The 14,149-nt window shown below is 42.7% G+C and overlaps 1 protein-coding gene and 1 long non-coding RNA gene across 6 annotated transcripts in view; one reads left to right on the top strand and one right to left on the bottom strand.

Moving 5' to 3' along the window:
- Nucleotides 1–14,149, top strand: part of TTN (titin) — a 269,124-nt gene that overhangs the window by 244,947 nt on the left and 10,028 nt on the right. The window contains exons 325-345 of the mRNA XM_057746297.1: nucleotides 180–467; nucleotides 585–884; nucleotides 982–3,048; nucleotides 3,149–3,451; nucleotides 3,552–3,857; nucleotides 3,952–4,242; nucleotides 4,336–4,632; nucleotides 4,762–5,067; nucleotides 5,944–6,249; nucleotides 6,335–6,616; nucleotides 6,785–7,378; nucleotides 7,502–7,789; nucleotides 8,040–8,339; nucleotides 8,789–9,091; nucleotides 9,654–9,956; nucleotides 10,058–10,642; nucleotides 10,771–11,076; nucleotides 11,192–11,491; nucleotides 12,118–12,693; nucleotides 12,791–13,096; nucleotides 13,465–14,058. Of these exons, the coding sequence (XP_057602280.1) occupies nucleotides 180–467; nucleotides 585–884; nucleotides 982–3,048; nucleotides 3,149–3,451; nucleotides 3,552–3,857; nucleotides 3,952–4,242; nucleotides 4,336–4,632; nucleotides 4,762–5,067; nucleotides 5,944–6,249; nucleotides 6,335–6,616; nucleotides 6,785–7,378; nucleotides 7,502–7,789; nucleotides 8,040–8,339; nucleotides 8,789–9,091; nucleotides 9,654–9,956; nucleotides 10,058–10,642; nucleotides 10,771–11,076; nucleotides 11,192–11,491; nucleotides 12,118–12,693; nucleotides 12,791–13,096; nucleotides 13,465–14,058 (9,201 nt within the window). The remainder of the gene's footprint in view (nucleotides 1–179; nucleotides 468–584; nucleotides 885–981; nucleotides 3,049–3,148; nucleotides 3,452–3,551; nucleotides 3,858–3,951; nucleotides 4,243–4,335; nucleotides 4,633–4,761; nucleotides 5,068–5,943; nucleotides 6,250–6,334; nucleotides 6,617–6,784; nucleotides 7,379–7,501; nucleotides 7,790–8,039; nucleotides 8,340–8,788; nucleotides 9,092–9,653; nucleotides 9,957–10,057; nucleotides 10,643–10,770; nucleotides 11,077–11,191; nucleotides 11,492–12,117; nucleotides 12,694–12,790; nucleotides 13,097–13,464; nucleotides 14,059–14,149) is intronic.
- Nucleotides 1–14,149, bottom strand: part of LOC130859047 (uncharacterized) — a 98,728-nt gene that overhangs the window by 73,225 nt on the left and 11,354 nt on the right. The window lies entirely within an intron of this gene.

Here is a 14,149-nt window from a genome sequence, read left to right on the forward strand (position 1 = left end):
ATAATATGCAAATGCTTTACCCCATAGTTTAAATTCTCAACTATCAATCCTACTTTTAAAACAGCCTTCAGTAAAAGCATTACCTTTCCAGGCTTTATGATATGGTGCTAATGAAAAACATGCTTATTTATGTCTTTATTAAGCCAAACTAATGCATATTATCTCTATTTCTTTTATAGTTGCACCAACTGTAGAGTTTGGCCCTGAGTACTTTGACGGTGTCATTATTAAGTCCGGAGAGAGCCTTAGAATTAAAGCTTTGGTGCAAGGACGGCCAGTACCTCGAGTAACTTGGTTCAAAGATGGAGAAGAAATTGAGAAGAGGATGAATATGGAAATAACCGATGTCCTTGGATCCACCAGCCTCTTTGTTAGAGATGCTACTCGGGACCATCGTGGTGTATACAGAGTGGAAGCCAAAAATTCATCTGGCTCCACAAAAGCAGAAATTACAGTGAAAGTACAAGGTACTCCTAAAATAGCTTCTTAATCTTACAATGTACAGGACTTAGATTAAAGACATGCCTGATTGCATTTTAACGGACAAGAAAAAAGAAACTAACTCTGGAACACTTTTCTTATAGATACACCAGGAAAACCAGTTGGGCCAATAAGATTCACCAATATTACTGGCGAGAAGATGACCCTGTGGTGGGATGTTCCACTCAATGACGGCTGTGCTCCCGTGTCTCACTACATCATTGAAAAACGGGAAACCAGCAGACTTGCTTGGGCACTAATTGAGGATAATTGTGAAGCCCTCAGCTATACTGCCACTAAACTAATAACTGGCAATGAATACCAATTCCGTATTTCTGCAGTTAACAAGTTTGGTGTTAGCAGGCCACTGGATTCTGACCCAGTGGTTGCTCAAATACAGTACAGTAAGTGACCATTTTTACTAAGTGGTGCTATGTCATAAGGTTAACTTCCAAGCAAACGTGTCTAACTGGTTTTGCTTTCTTTGTTTTCATTTTACAGCTATTCCCGATGCCCCTGGCACTCCAGAACTCAGTAACGTAACAGGCAATAGCATTACCCTGACATGGGCAAGGCCAGAATCAGATGGTGGCAGTGAAATTCAACAGTACATCCTTGAAAGGAGAGAAAAGAAAAGCACACGATGGGTGAAAGTGATCAGCAAACGGCCAATCGCTGAGACAAGATTCAAAGTCACCGGTCTGACAGAGGGCAACGAGTATGAATTCCATGTCATGGCTGAAAATGCTGCAGGAGTAGGACCTGCAAGTGGTGTCTCAAGACTAATCAAATGTAGAGAGCCTGTCAGCCCACCAAGTGCTCCCACTGTGGTCAAAGTGACAGACACATCAAAGACAACTGTGAGCTTAGAATGGTCTAAGCCAGTGTTTGACGGAGGGATGGAGATAATTGGATACATAATTGAAATGTGCAAAGCTGACTTGGGAGACTGGCGCAAGGTGAATGCAGAAGCATGTGTGAAAACAAGATATACAGTCACCGACCTACAAGCAGGTGAAGAATACAAATTCCGGGTTAGTGCTGTCAATGGTGCTGGAAAAGGAGACAGCTGTGAAGTGACCAGCACCATTAAAGCAGTTGACCGATTATCAGCTCCTGAGTTAGACATCGATGCCAACTTCAAGCAGACTCATGTTGTGAGAGCTGGGGCCAGTATTCGCCTCTTCATTGCCTACCAGGGTAGACCAACTCCAACAGCTGTGTGGAGCAAACCGGACTCTAACCTTAGCATTCGGGCTGAAATCCATACAACAGACTCCTTCAGCACCCTCACCGTGGAAAACTGCAACAGAAACGACGCAGGAAAATATACCTTTACTGTGGAAAACAACAGCGGTAGTAAGTCAATCACATTCACCGTAAAGGTGCTAGACTCTCCAGGCCCACCTGGCCCGATTACCTTCAAGGATGTGACCCGAGGATCTGTTACATTGATGTGGGACGCCCCTCTCCTTGATGGTGGTGCCCGGATCCATCACTACGTGGTAGAGAAACGAGAAGCCAGTCGCCGTAGCTGGCAGGTAGTCAGTGAAAAATGCACTCGTCAGATCCTCAAGGTCAGTGACCTGGTAGAAGGCGTTCCATACTATTTCCGTGTTTCTGCAGAAAATGAGTATGGTGTTGGTGAACCCTATGAAATGCCAGAGCCAATAGTAGCCACAGAACAGCCTGCTCCACCTAAGAGACTTGATATCGTCGACACAAGCAAATCCTCTGTGGTCTTAGCTTGGCTTAAACCTGACCACGATGGAGGCAGCCGAATCACTGGCTACCTGCTCGAAATGAGACAAAAGGGATCTGACTTCTGGGTTGAAGCTGGTCACACCAAACAGCAGACTTTCACAGTGGAGCGCCTCATTGAGAACACTGAATATGAATTCCGTGTGAAGGCCAAGAATGATGCTGGCTACAGTGAACCCAGAGAAGCCTTCTCTTCTGTCATCATCAAGGAGCCTCAAATTGAGCCCACTGCTGACCTCACTGGAATTACCAATCAGCTCATAACTTGCAAAGCAGGCAGCCCATTTACCATCGATGTGCCAATCAGTGGTCGTCCTGCCCCCAAAGTAACATGGAAGCTTGAAGAAATGAGACTTAAGGAGACAGATCGAGTGAGTATCATAACAACAAAAGACAGAACCACCCTGTCTGTAAAGGACAGCATGAGAGGTGACTCTGGAAGATACTTCTTGACCCTGGAAAATACAGCTGGTGTTAAAACATTTACCATCACAGTTGTGGTCATTGGAAGGCCAGGTCCGGTAACTGGCCCCATTGAAGTCTCATCCGTCTCGGCTGAATCATGCGTCCTATCGTGGGCTGAGCCTAAAGATGATGGAGGCACCGACATTACTAATTACATAGTTGAAAAGCGTGAGTCGGGTACAACAGCCTGGCAGCTTGTCAATTCCAGTGTTAAGCGCACTCAGATTAAAGTCACTCATCTCACAAAATACATGGAATATTCTTTCCGCGTCAGTTCAGAGAACAGATTTGGTGTCAGCAAGCCTCTAGAATCAGCACCAATCGTTGCTGAGCATCCATTTGGTAAGAAAAATAAAAATCACATTTCCAAGTCTCTATTATTAAATATTTCCCCTGAATTTTAGAAGTTGTATTCATATTTGATACCTTTGTTTACGTGTAGTCCCACCAAGCGCACCTACCAGACCTGAGGTCTACTATGTGTCTGCCAATGCCATGTCTATTCGCTGGGAAGAACCCTACCATGATGGTGGCAGTAAAGTCATTGGCTACTGGGTTGAGAAGAAAGAACGTAACACCATTCTTTGGGTGAAAGAAAACAAAGTGCCATGCTTAGAGTGCAACTACAAAGTGACCGGTTTGGTAGAAGGACTAGAATATCAGTTCAGAACGTATGCACTCAATGCCGCAGGGGTTAGCAAAGCCAGTGAAGCTTCAAGACCTATGATGGCTCAAAACCCAGTTGGTAGGTTTCACATTTTAAGGGTACATTTGTTTTTCATCATCATCATTGGTACTCGCAGAATTCAGAGTTGCATTCAATCGTATTGTTGCATCCCTTCCAGATGCACCAGGAAGACCAGAGGTGACAGATGTCACCAGATCAACAGTGTCACTGATTTGGTCTGCCCCAGTGTACGATGGAGGCAGCAAGGTTGTGGGCTACATCATAGAGCGTAAGCCAGTCAGTGAAGTTGGAGATGGTCGCTGGCTCAAGTGCAACTACACCATCGTATCTGACAATTTCTTCACCGTTACTGCTCTCAGTGAAGGAGACACTTACGAATTCCGTGTGTTGGCCAAGAATGCAGCAGGCGTAATTAGCAAAGGATCAGAATCTACAGGCCCCGTCACTTGCCGAGACGAATACGGTAAAAAATATTCAATGTTCTCCTTTTAAATTATCACAGTATCTGTGACAATAAACTATCATATATTCATTCACATCTATTTTGTCTATGACAGCTCCACCGAAAGCTGAACTGGATGCCAGACTACAGGGTGACCTGGTTACCATCAGAGCAGGCTCGGATCTTGTTCTCGATGCCGCAGTTGGTGGCAAACCTGAACCCAAAATTATCTGGACCAAAGGGGACAAAGAACTAGATGTCTGTGAAAAAGTCTCTCTGCAGTACACTGGCAAACGAGCAACCGCTGTGATCAAGTTCTGTGACAGAAGTGACAGTGGAAGATACACTCTAACGGTGAAGAATGCCAGTGGGACCAAGGCCGTGTCTGTTGCAGTCAAAGTTCTCGGTAAGTACATCAAATGACCTTTGATTTTCATAGCTTTCTCAGGTGGGCCCAAAGAAGGACCCTCCTCATCGCTTGTCCTTACACCTGTTTCAGATTCCCCGGGCCCATGTGGAAATCTCACCGTCAGCAGAGTAACAGAGGAAAAGTGCACTTTAGCCTGGAGCCTTCCTCAGGAAGATGGAGGAGCAGAAATAACTCACTACATCGTGGAAAGACGTGAGACTAGCAGGCTCAACTGGGTGATCGTAGAAGGCGAATGCCCAACTCTATCCTGTGTAGTTACCAGGCTTATCAAGAACAACGAATACATATTCCGAGTGCGGGCAGTAAACAAATATGGCCCTGGTGTGCCTGTTGAATCAGGGCCCATTGTCGCCAGAAACTCCTTCAGTGAGTATTAACACTTAAACAGCTTGGCAGTTGAAATGTAATGGGATCAGGGGGAGGGGGGGACAGTCATAGCAATAGTGATTTTGTGCAATTCTGATCATCCTTTTATTTTCATAAAAATATAAACAGCTATTCCATCACAACCTGGCATACCTGAAGAAGTTGGGGCTGGCAAAGAGCATATCATCATTCAGTGGACAAAACCTGAATCTGACGGTGGCAACGAGATCAGCAACTATCTAGTAGACAAGCGTGAGAAGAAGAGCTTGCGCTGGACACGTGTGAACAAAGACCATGTGGTGTATGACACCAGGCTGAAGGTGACTGGGCTGATGGAAGGTTGTGATTACCAGTTCCGGGTGACCGCAGTAAATGCTGCTGGTAACAGCGAACCCAGTGAAGCTTCCAACTTTATCTCCTGCAGAGAACCATCATGTGAGTTCCAAGAATCGTACATAATCCTAATGCCCATCAAAACCATATCACAAATAATTTTCCAACATTACATTTCCAAAAACTTGTAGAGTTTATGAATGGTCTAGAAAGGCATATGCTTACTAGAAGGATCTTAAGTATAACAAGCCTAAGACAGAAAACATTTCAACTACTAGTTCTCATAAGTTAGCAATTACATTGCCAAAGATTGTGACAGTATTTTCCAGTCTGTGAAAAGAATAAATTATTCTACTACCAGTCTGAAAGGGATGTATTTTGCAAATCTTCCTAAAAATGGAGAAAATTTTGTTGTAATGATAATAACTACTGAAAAGAAGAAAAGACAAAGTCTCTTTTAAGAGGCTTAGCAGAGCACAGTTTCTAGTATTTTAATAAGTACCTAACAAAATAATTGTCACAAGAGCTTAAAAAATAAGTGGCAAATGCTTGTACATAGTTTAAGCCCAAGAACTAAAAGGAATAAATCACTTGGATTCAATCGGGGAAGTAGAAGAAACTTATTTCTGTACTTACTAGAAATGTACAGGTGACAAGTGATATCAACCCTGTTGAAAGCCGAGCAACTAAAGAAAAGTCCCTGAGAATGGGTACTGTAAGCAATGAGCTTGGCAGGACACAGCATAGCTAACCAAAGTGGCTGGAAAGAAACAAGTTTAACTCTGAAAATAATAATAATAGTAATAATAGAGCATACAGTGCTGTCCTGTATTATCAGAAGAGCCTAGCAACAAAGAGTATCTTGGTGAGTGTGGACACAAAACAATAATGCCTTAGTGAGTCTTGAAAACCAAAAATACAAATCTCAAAGCTTCCTTTTGTGTGTAATATCTGCATCCTTCTTTTAAAATTCCATAGATACCCCTGGACCACCTTCTGCTCCAAGAGTTGTGGATACCACCAAACACAGCATTAGTTTAGCATGGACCAAGCCCATGTATGACGGTGGCACTGACATCATAGGATATGTTCTTGAAATGCAAGAGAAGGACACCGACCAATGGTACCGAGTACATACCAAGGCCACAATAAGAAATAATGAATTCACTGTGACAGACCTTAAAATGGGCCAGAAATACTCCTTCAGAGTTGCTGCTGTGAACGTGAAGGGCATGAGTGAATTCAGCGAGTCAACTGCCGAAATTGAGCCCGTAGAAAGACTAGGTATTCATAACATAAGGTTTTAGGTGAATTATTTCCTCATCACACCTGTTCATGAATTAATTAAATTTTGACATTTACTTTCCAGAAATACCAGATCTTGAACTTGCAGATGATTTAAAGAAGACTGTGACCATCAGAGCTGGGGCCTCACTGCGGCTGATGGTGTCTGTATCTGGAAGACCACCGCCCGTCATCACATGGAGCAAGAAGGGCATTGACCTTGCAAGCCGGGCGATCATTGACACCACTGAGAGCTATTCTTTACTTATTGTGGACAAAGTTAACCGGTACGATGCTGGAAAATACACCATCGAAGCCGAAAACCAATCTGGCAAGAAATCAGCAACTGTCCTTGTTAAAGTATACGGTAAGTATTTGTCTTAAAAGTGACTATGCTATGAGTAGATTCTTTAACCTTGACATCTGATTGATCACCTCTCTAGAAAGGAACTATGTTGAGCAATTTTCCTGCCCCCCACCAAAAAAAACCGATGAGGCAGATAAGAAGTATGGATCTTTCATTCTCTTTTATTAGATACTCCTGGTCCCTGTCCTTCAGTGAAAGTTAAGGAAGTATCAAGAGATTCTGTGACCATTACTTGGGAAGTCCCCACAATTGATGGTGGAGCTCCTGTCAATAATTACATCATTGAGAAGCGTGAGGCTGCCATGAGAGCATTCAAAACAGTAACTACCAAATGCAGCAAGACACTCTACAGAATTTCCGGACTTATAGAAGGAACCATGTACTATTTCAGAGTGTTGCCAGAAAATATTTATGGCATTGGAGAACCCTGTGAAACATCTGATGCAGTTCTGGTCTCAGAAGTACCTTTGGTGCCCATGAAGCTAGAAGTGGTTGACGTCACCAAATCAACTGTTACCCTTGCCTGGGAAAAACCACTCTACGATGGCGGTAGCCGACTCACTGGCTATGTTCTTGAAGCCTGCAAAGCTGGCACCGAGAGATGGATGAAGGTTGTCACCTTAAAATCCACAGTCCTAGAGCACACTGTTATTTCCTTAAATGAGGGTGAACAGTACTTATTTAGAGTAAGGGCACAAAATGAGAAAGGTGTGTCAGAACCAAGAGAGATCATCACAGCCGTGACCGTACAAGACCTCAGAGGTATGTTCCAAATCACCAAAATAACAATAATTGTAAAGCAAAATGAAGGAAACACTCAGCATTCATGACACTTTGTCATTAGAAGTAATATGTATGAATAAATGCCTCCTTTCTGTCTCACAGTGTTGCCAACAATCGACCTTTCTACAATGCCTCAAAAGACCATCCACGTCCCAGCTGGCAGACCAGTAGAGCTGGTGATACCAATTGCTGGTCGCCCACCTCCTGCTGCTTCCTGGTTCTTTGCTGGTTCTAAACTAAGAGAATCAGAGCGTGTCACAGTGGAAACTCAGACTAAGGTAGCTAAATTAACCATCCGTGAAACCACTATTAGAGATACCGGAGACTATATACTTGAACTGAAGAATGTAACCGGCACAACTTCAGAGACCATTAAAGTTATCATTCTCGGTAAGGATGGGAGACCAAGGCGCAAGCAAGTTGTTGTTGCTTAGTCACCCAATTTTTTTTTTTTTTTCATTTTCTGTACTTGTTTATTGAATCTATAGAGAATTCTTTTCCATAGTTTATACACTTTTTTGTTATAGATTTGCTCTCATGAATATAATTTTAAATTGCTTTGCTCTTATATAACCATTTTAGTCACCCAATTTTGATTTGAAGTGAAAATTAATCTCCGGGATTTCTTTTTCTTTCATAGACAAGCCTGGTCCACCAACTGGGCCTATCAGGATTGATGAAATTGATGCTACTTCAGTGACCATTTCCTGGGAACCACCTGAACTGGATGGTGGTGCTCCGCTGAGTGGCTACGTGGTAGAACAGCGTGATGCCCATCGTCCAGGATGGCTGCCAGTGTCTGAATCAGTGACCAGATCAACATTTAAGTTCACCAGACTCACTGAAGGAAACGAGTATGTGTTCCGTGTGGCTGCGACCAACCGCTTCGGGATTGGCTCTTACTTGCAGTCTGAGGTCATAGAATGTCGCAGCAGCATCAGTAAGTCCTGGACCCTTCCACCATTCTCCCCACCTCTGATTCTAAAATGTTAGCAAGAAGGAATTTGTTTTTAATATGCCCTTATGTAAGTAAAAATAGGTCACAAAATTAATCCCAGGGTTTTTCTAAGGTTTCTAAACCTCCTTTTCTTGGAAGTTTTCAACATGGTTAGGTTTGTTTTGTTTTGTTTTTTTTACTGAAAGAAAGAGAGGAAGAGGGAGTTAGGGAAGGATGGAAAGGAGGGAGGGAGGACTGGCTATTCGAGTGAGAAAAAAATACAGAATACATGCTTAATAAATGTTTATAAAATTGAAGAAAATGAAGAACAGCAAGAAAAGTAGTCGCAAGAGTCTATTTTAAAATGGCATATACAAGACACACGTATACAAATGCACGAGTCTTCAATTTATTCGTGGTGCCATGTTGTGTTTACCTCTGTCTTGCTGCAGATGTTCCTGGACCTCCAGAAACGTTACAGATATTTGATGTCTCACGTGAGGGCATGACACTTACTTGGTACCCACCAGAAGATGACGGTGGCTCCCAAGTGACTGGATATATTGTGGAGCGCAAAGAAGTGAGAGCAGATCGATGGGTCCGTGTAAATAAAATACCAGTAACAATGACACGGTACCGTTCCACTGGCCTTATTGAAGGCTTAGAATATGAGCACCGTGTCACAGCCATTAACGTGAGAGGAACTGGAAAACCAAGCCGTCCCTCCAAACCCACCGTTGCCATGGATCCAATTGGTAAATACCTTTTGTATAAGTTTACTGAGGTATAATTTAATGTAGTAAGAGTCACCCTCCTGAAATACAGAATTTTATAAGTTTTGTATAACCACCACCACAATCAAAATATAGAATATTTCCATAAGCTCAAAAAGTTCACCTGTGTTCTTTATCATCAATCCCCTCCCCAACCCAGCCCCTAGCAGCTTTGGACAAACAACTTTTTATATGCTTCTCTTGAGTCTTATTTCTCCCTCTTTAAAATGGAACTCACAATATACACCCTATATCACAGTTGAAATTTTAAATCAAGTTAATATTTCTGGAAGCACTTTAAAAACTGATGGTAAAGGTTAGATAGTATTAGTGACCATAGACAAAACACATGTAAGACAAAGGAAAAAGCAAGAGCTTTAAATAATTTTAACTGATAAAATGAATTAAATATTTACAAAATGAAAAATATTCTAATGTTACAGTCCCTATTTCCACAACTCATCGAAATTGTTAGGTGGCGCATTTGATTTTCAACTTTGTAGAAACTTTAACAAGTATGTTGTTATCCTATTCTTATCCCCAGCTCCTCCAGGAAAGCCACAAAACCCAAGAGTTACTGATACTACGAGGACATCAGTCTCCCTGGCCTGGAGTGTTCCCGAAGATGAAGGAGGATCTAAAGTCACAGGCTACTTGATTGAAATGCAAAAGGTCGATCAGCATGAATGGACCAAATGTAACACCACCCCAACCAAGATTCGGGAGTATACTCTCACACACCTACCTCAGGGGGCCGAATACAGGTTCCGTGTCCTAGCTTGTAATGCTGGTGGACCTGGGGAGCCCGCAGAGGTACCAGGAACAGTCAAAGTCACAGAAATGCTTGGTAAGACATATGATCATTTACTTTCTGCCATAATTGCCTTAAAACCTATGTCCTACACCTGCCACCCAAAATGCTAATTGTAACCCTGCCTTTCTTCCCAGAATATCCTGACTATGAACTTGATGAAAGATACCAGGAAGGTATCTTTGTAAGACAAGGTGGAGTCATCAGACTTACCATACCAATCAAAGGAAAACCATTCCCAATATGTAAATGGACCAAGGAAGGCCAAGATATTAGTAAGCGTGCCATGATTGCAACCTCCGAAACTCACACTGAGCTTGTAATCAAAGAAGCAGACAGGGATGATTCTGGCACTTATGACCTGGTTCTGGAAAACAAGTGTGGCAAGAAGGCTGTCTACATCAAGGTCAGGGTGATAGGAAGTCCCAACACTCCAGAAGGGCCACTTGAATATGATGACATACAAGCTCGCTCTGTAAGGGTCAGTTGGAGACCCCCTGCCGACGATGGTGGTGCCGACATCTTAGGCTACATCCTCGAGAGACGAGAAGTGCCTAAAGCCGCCTGGTACACAATCGATTCCAGAGTCCGAGGTACATCTCTGGTGGTAAAAGGCCTCAAAGAAAACGTGGAGTACCATTTCCGTGTTTCAGCAGAAAACCAGTTTGGAATAAGCAAACCCCTGAAATCTGAGGAACCAGTCATTCCGAAAACACCACTGAGTGAGTGCTCTTCCAACCACAACGTTGTAAAAATCCTCTCAATACTCTTCTGTTTTGAAATGAAAGCCATCAGCTTACAAGAGTTGTGCCTGCACTCTAACACATGTGTCTTCCACTTATATTCCTAGACCCTCCTGAGCCTCCAAGCAATCCTCCAGAAGTACTCGATGTGACCAAGAGTTCCATCAGCCTGTCCTGGTCCCGGCCCAAAGACGATGGTGGTTCTCGGGTCACAGGCTACTACATTGAACGCAAGGAGACGTCAACTGACAAGTGGGTCAGACACAACAAGACTCAGATCACCACCACAATGTACACTGTCACCGGGCTCGTTCCCGACGCTGAGTACCAGTTCCGCATCATCGCACAGAATGACGTTGGCCTAAGTGAGACCAGCCCTGCTTCTGAACCAGTTGTTTGCAAAGATCCATTTGGTAAGGAAGGAGTTTCCAAAGGGGTTAGAATCAGAGAGGCAAGCCATCTTTGCTCTTTTTCTTTTATTTCATCAGGGAAGCTGATTTCCTTTCCAACTGTTTTCACATATTTCAGATAAACCAAGCCAACCTGGAGAACTCGAGATTCTTTCAATATCCAAAGACAGTGTCACTCTACAATGGGAGAAACCTGAATGCGATGGTGGCAAAGAAATCCTTGGATACTGGGTTGAATACAGACAATCTGGAGACAGTGCCTGGAAGAAGGGCAGTAAGGACCGCATCAAGGACAGGCAGTTCACAATAGGGGGTTTGCTGGAAGCTACAGAGTATGAATTCAGGGTTTTCGCTGAGAATGAGACGGGGCTGAGCAGACCTCGAAGAACCGCTATGTCTATAAAGACGAAACTAACATGTAAGTAGCCATTAGTTCTCTGCTTATGGTTTACAAACTAAGTAACACGTTAAGGCTAAATCTTCCTCTAGACTAAGCAGATCTCCAGAAAGCTTTACTAGAGAGCAGATGTTTGGAAAGAAGCACACACATGGAATAGTTGATACGTTCTAGAGGAAGTCATTCCAAGCATATAACCTCAGCAGTGAACTGTTAGGTGCAGTGAACTGAGCACATTCCTATAGCAGTTTCTCCCTGTAATACAATGTGTGTTTTTTTTTTTAAATACTCCTAGTAAGACTTGAAGGGTCAACAAATGTACCCTGCTTCGGTGAACCTAAGTAAGGGCAAAGGTACTACACATTTATAGATAACTCATATTTCCCCAAAACCCTAGACATTGTTAATGCCTCCCAATCATAAAAAGTCACTATACATAATATGATGATGTGCTCATTGAATCTCTACTTTTCAGATGATCGTCCAGTCATCTGTGAAGACTTTTTAAGAATTAGACTCATATGTAAATAATGGTGTGTAAGAAAGGATTAGTCAATAGGATGAATTCATTTCTGATATACAAGGACAGAGGATTATAGATCCAGTCATAACAATAATGCGTTAATGTTATCTTTCATACCATTCAGCTGGAGAGGCCCCAGGAGTACGCAAAGAAATGAAGGATGTTACCACCAAACTGGGCGAAGCTGCTCAACTCTCATGCCAGATTGTTGGAAGGCCTCTACCAGACATTAAATGGTATCGATTTGGTAAGGAGCTTGTACAAAGCCGCAAGTACAAAATGTCTTCAGATGGACGCACACACACTCTAACAGTAATGACAGAGGAACAAGAAGATGAAGGTGTTTATACCTGCGTAGCTACCAATGAGGTTGGAGAGGTAGAATCCAGTAGTAAGCTTCTCCTGCAAGCGACACCACAATTCCACCCCGGTTACCCACTGAAAGAGAAGTATTATGGTGCTGTGGGTTCAACGCTTCGACTTCATGTTATGTACATTGGCCGTCCAATACCAGCCATCACTTGGTTCCATGGCCAGAAACTTCTGCAACATTCAGAAAACATTACTATTGAAAACACTGAGCACTATACGCATCTCGTTATGAAGAATGTCCAACGTAAAACTCATGCTGGGAAATACAAAGTCCAGCTCAGCAATATTCTCGGAACAGTGGATGCCATCCTTGATGTGGAAATACAAGGTAATTTTTTTTTCAGTGTTTTTTTTGTTTTTCAAAGAAAAAAAAATCTTGGGAGACACACTATAGAAACCACTCCAATTGTATTGTCTCCCAACAGATAAACCAGACAAACCTACAGGACCAATTGTGATTGAAGCTCTATTGAAGAACTCTGTGGTGATCAGCTGGAAACCACCTGCAGATGACGGAGGTTCCTGGATCACCAATTATGTGGTGGAGAAATGTGAGGCCAAGGAAGGGGCTGAATGGCAATTGGTATCTTCAGCCATCTCAGTGACAACCTGTAGAATTGTGAACCTCACAGAAAACGCTGGGTATTACTTCCGGGTTTCAGCTCAGAACACACTCGGCATCAGTGAGCCTCTAGAAGTCTCCTCAGTTGTAATCATTAAGAGTCCATTTGGTGAGTACAACCTCTACAGTCTTCGTATGGCAAAATTCCATGTGCATGTAAAACTTTTTTTTTTTAACGGAAATAACTTTTGAAAGGAGATAGTAAAGATTCAGCTAAAGTACAGGTGCCTTTATCTCACTTAAACTGAATTTTTGCTTATCAAAAAGGGCACATTTATACCCTATTTCCTTCTTCTTTAAAAAGGAACTTTGTGTTTTGGTAAGTTTCCTAGCATAAAGTAATCCACTTCATTTTCCTGGAAGAGCTATTCTTAATAGAACTTTGGGTTTGTAACATTTTATTTTTTAAAAAATAAGCCCTTCATAAAGCCGTTTGTTTCCCCCACGAGTCAAATGCTTTTTGTTTGTTTTAAACAGAAAAGCCAGGTGCTCCTGGCAAACCAACTATCACTGCTGTCACAAAAGATTCTTGTGTTGTGGCCTGGAAGCCACCTGCCAGTGATGGAGGTGCGAAGATTAGAAATTACTACCTCGAGAAGCGTGAGAAGAAGCAGAACAAGTGGATTGCTGTGACAACAGATGAAATTCGAGAAACCGTCTTTTCAGTGCAAAACCTTATTGAAGGTCTTGAATATGAGTTCCGTGTGAAATGTGAAAACCTAGGTGGGGAAAGTGAATGGAGTGAAATATCAGAACCTGTCACTCCCAAATCTGATGTCCCAATTCAGGCACCACACTTTAAAGAGGAACTGAGAAATCTAAATGTCAGATATCAGAGCAATGCTACTTTGGTCTGCAAAGTGACTGGTCATCCAAAACCAGTTGTGAAATGGTACAGACAAGGCAAAGAAATCATTGCAGACGGATTAAAGTACAGGATTCAAGAGTTTAAGGGTGGCTACCACCAGCTCATCATTGCAAGTGTCACAGATGACGATGCCACAGTTTATCAAGTCAGAGCTACCAACCAAGGAGGGTCTGTATCTGGCACTGCCTCCTTGGAAGTAGAAGGTAAGAACAAATCAGGAAATGTCATTTTGGTGCTAGATTACACATTATTAATTGGGGGGGGGGGGTGCTCTTAAATAGTGTTGGGTATTGC

The sequence above is a fragment of the Hippopotamus amphibius genome, chromosome 8, assembly GCF_030028045.1.
Source record: "Hippopotamus amphibius kiboko isolate mHipAmp2 chromosome 8, mHipAmp2.hap2, whole genome shotgun sequence".
Lineage (NCBI taxonomy): Eukaryota > Metazoa > Chordata > Mammalia > Artiodactyla > Hippopotamidae > Hippopotamus > Hippopotamus amphibius.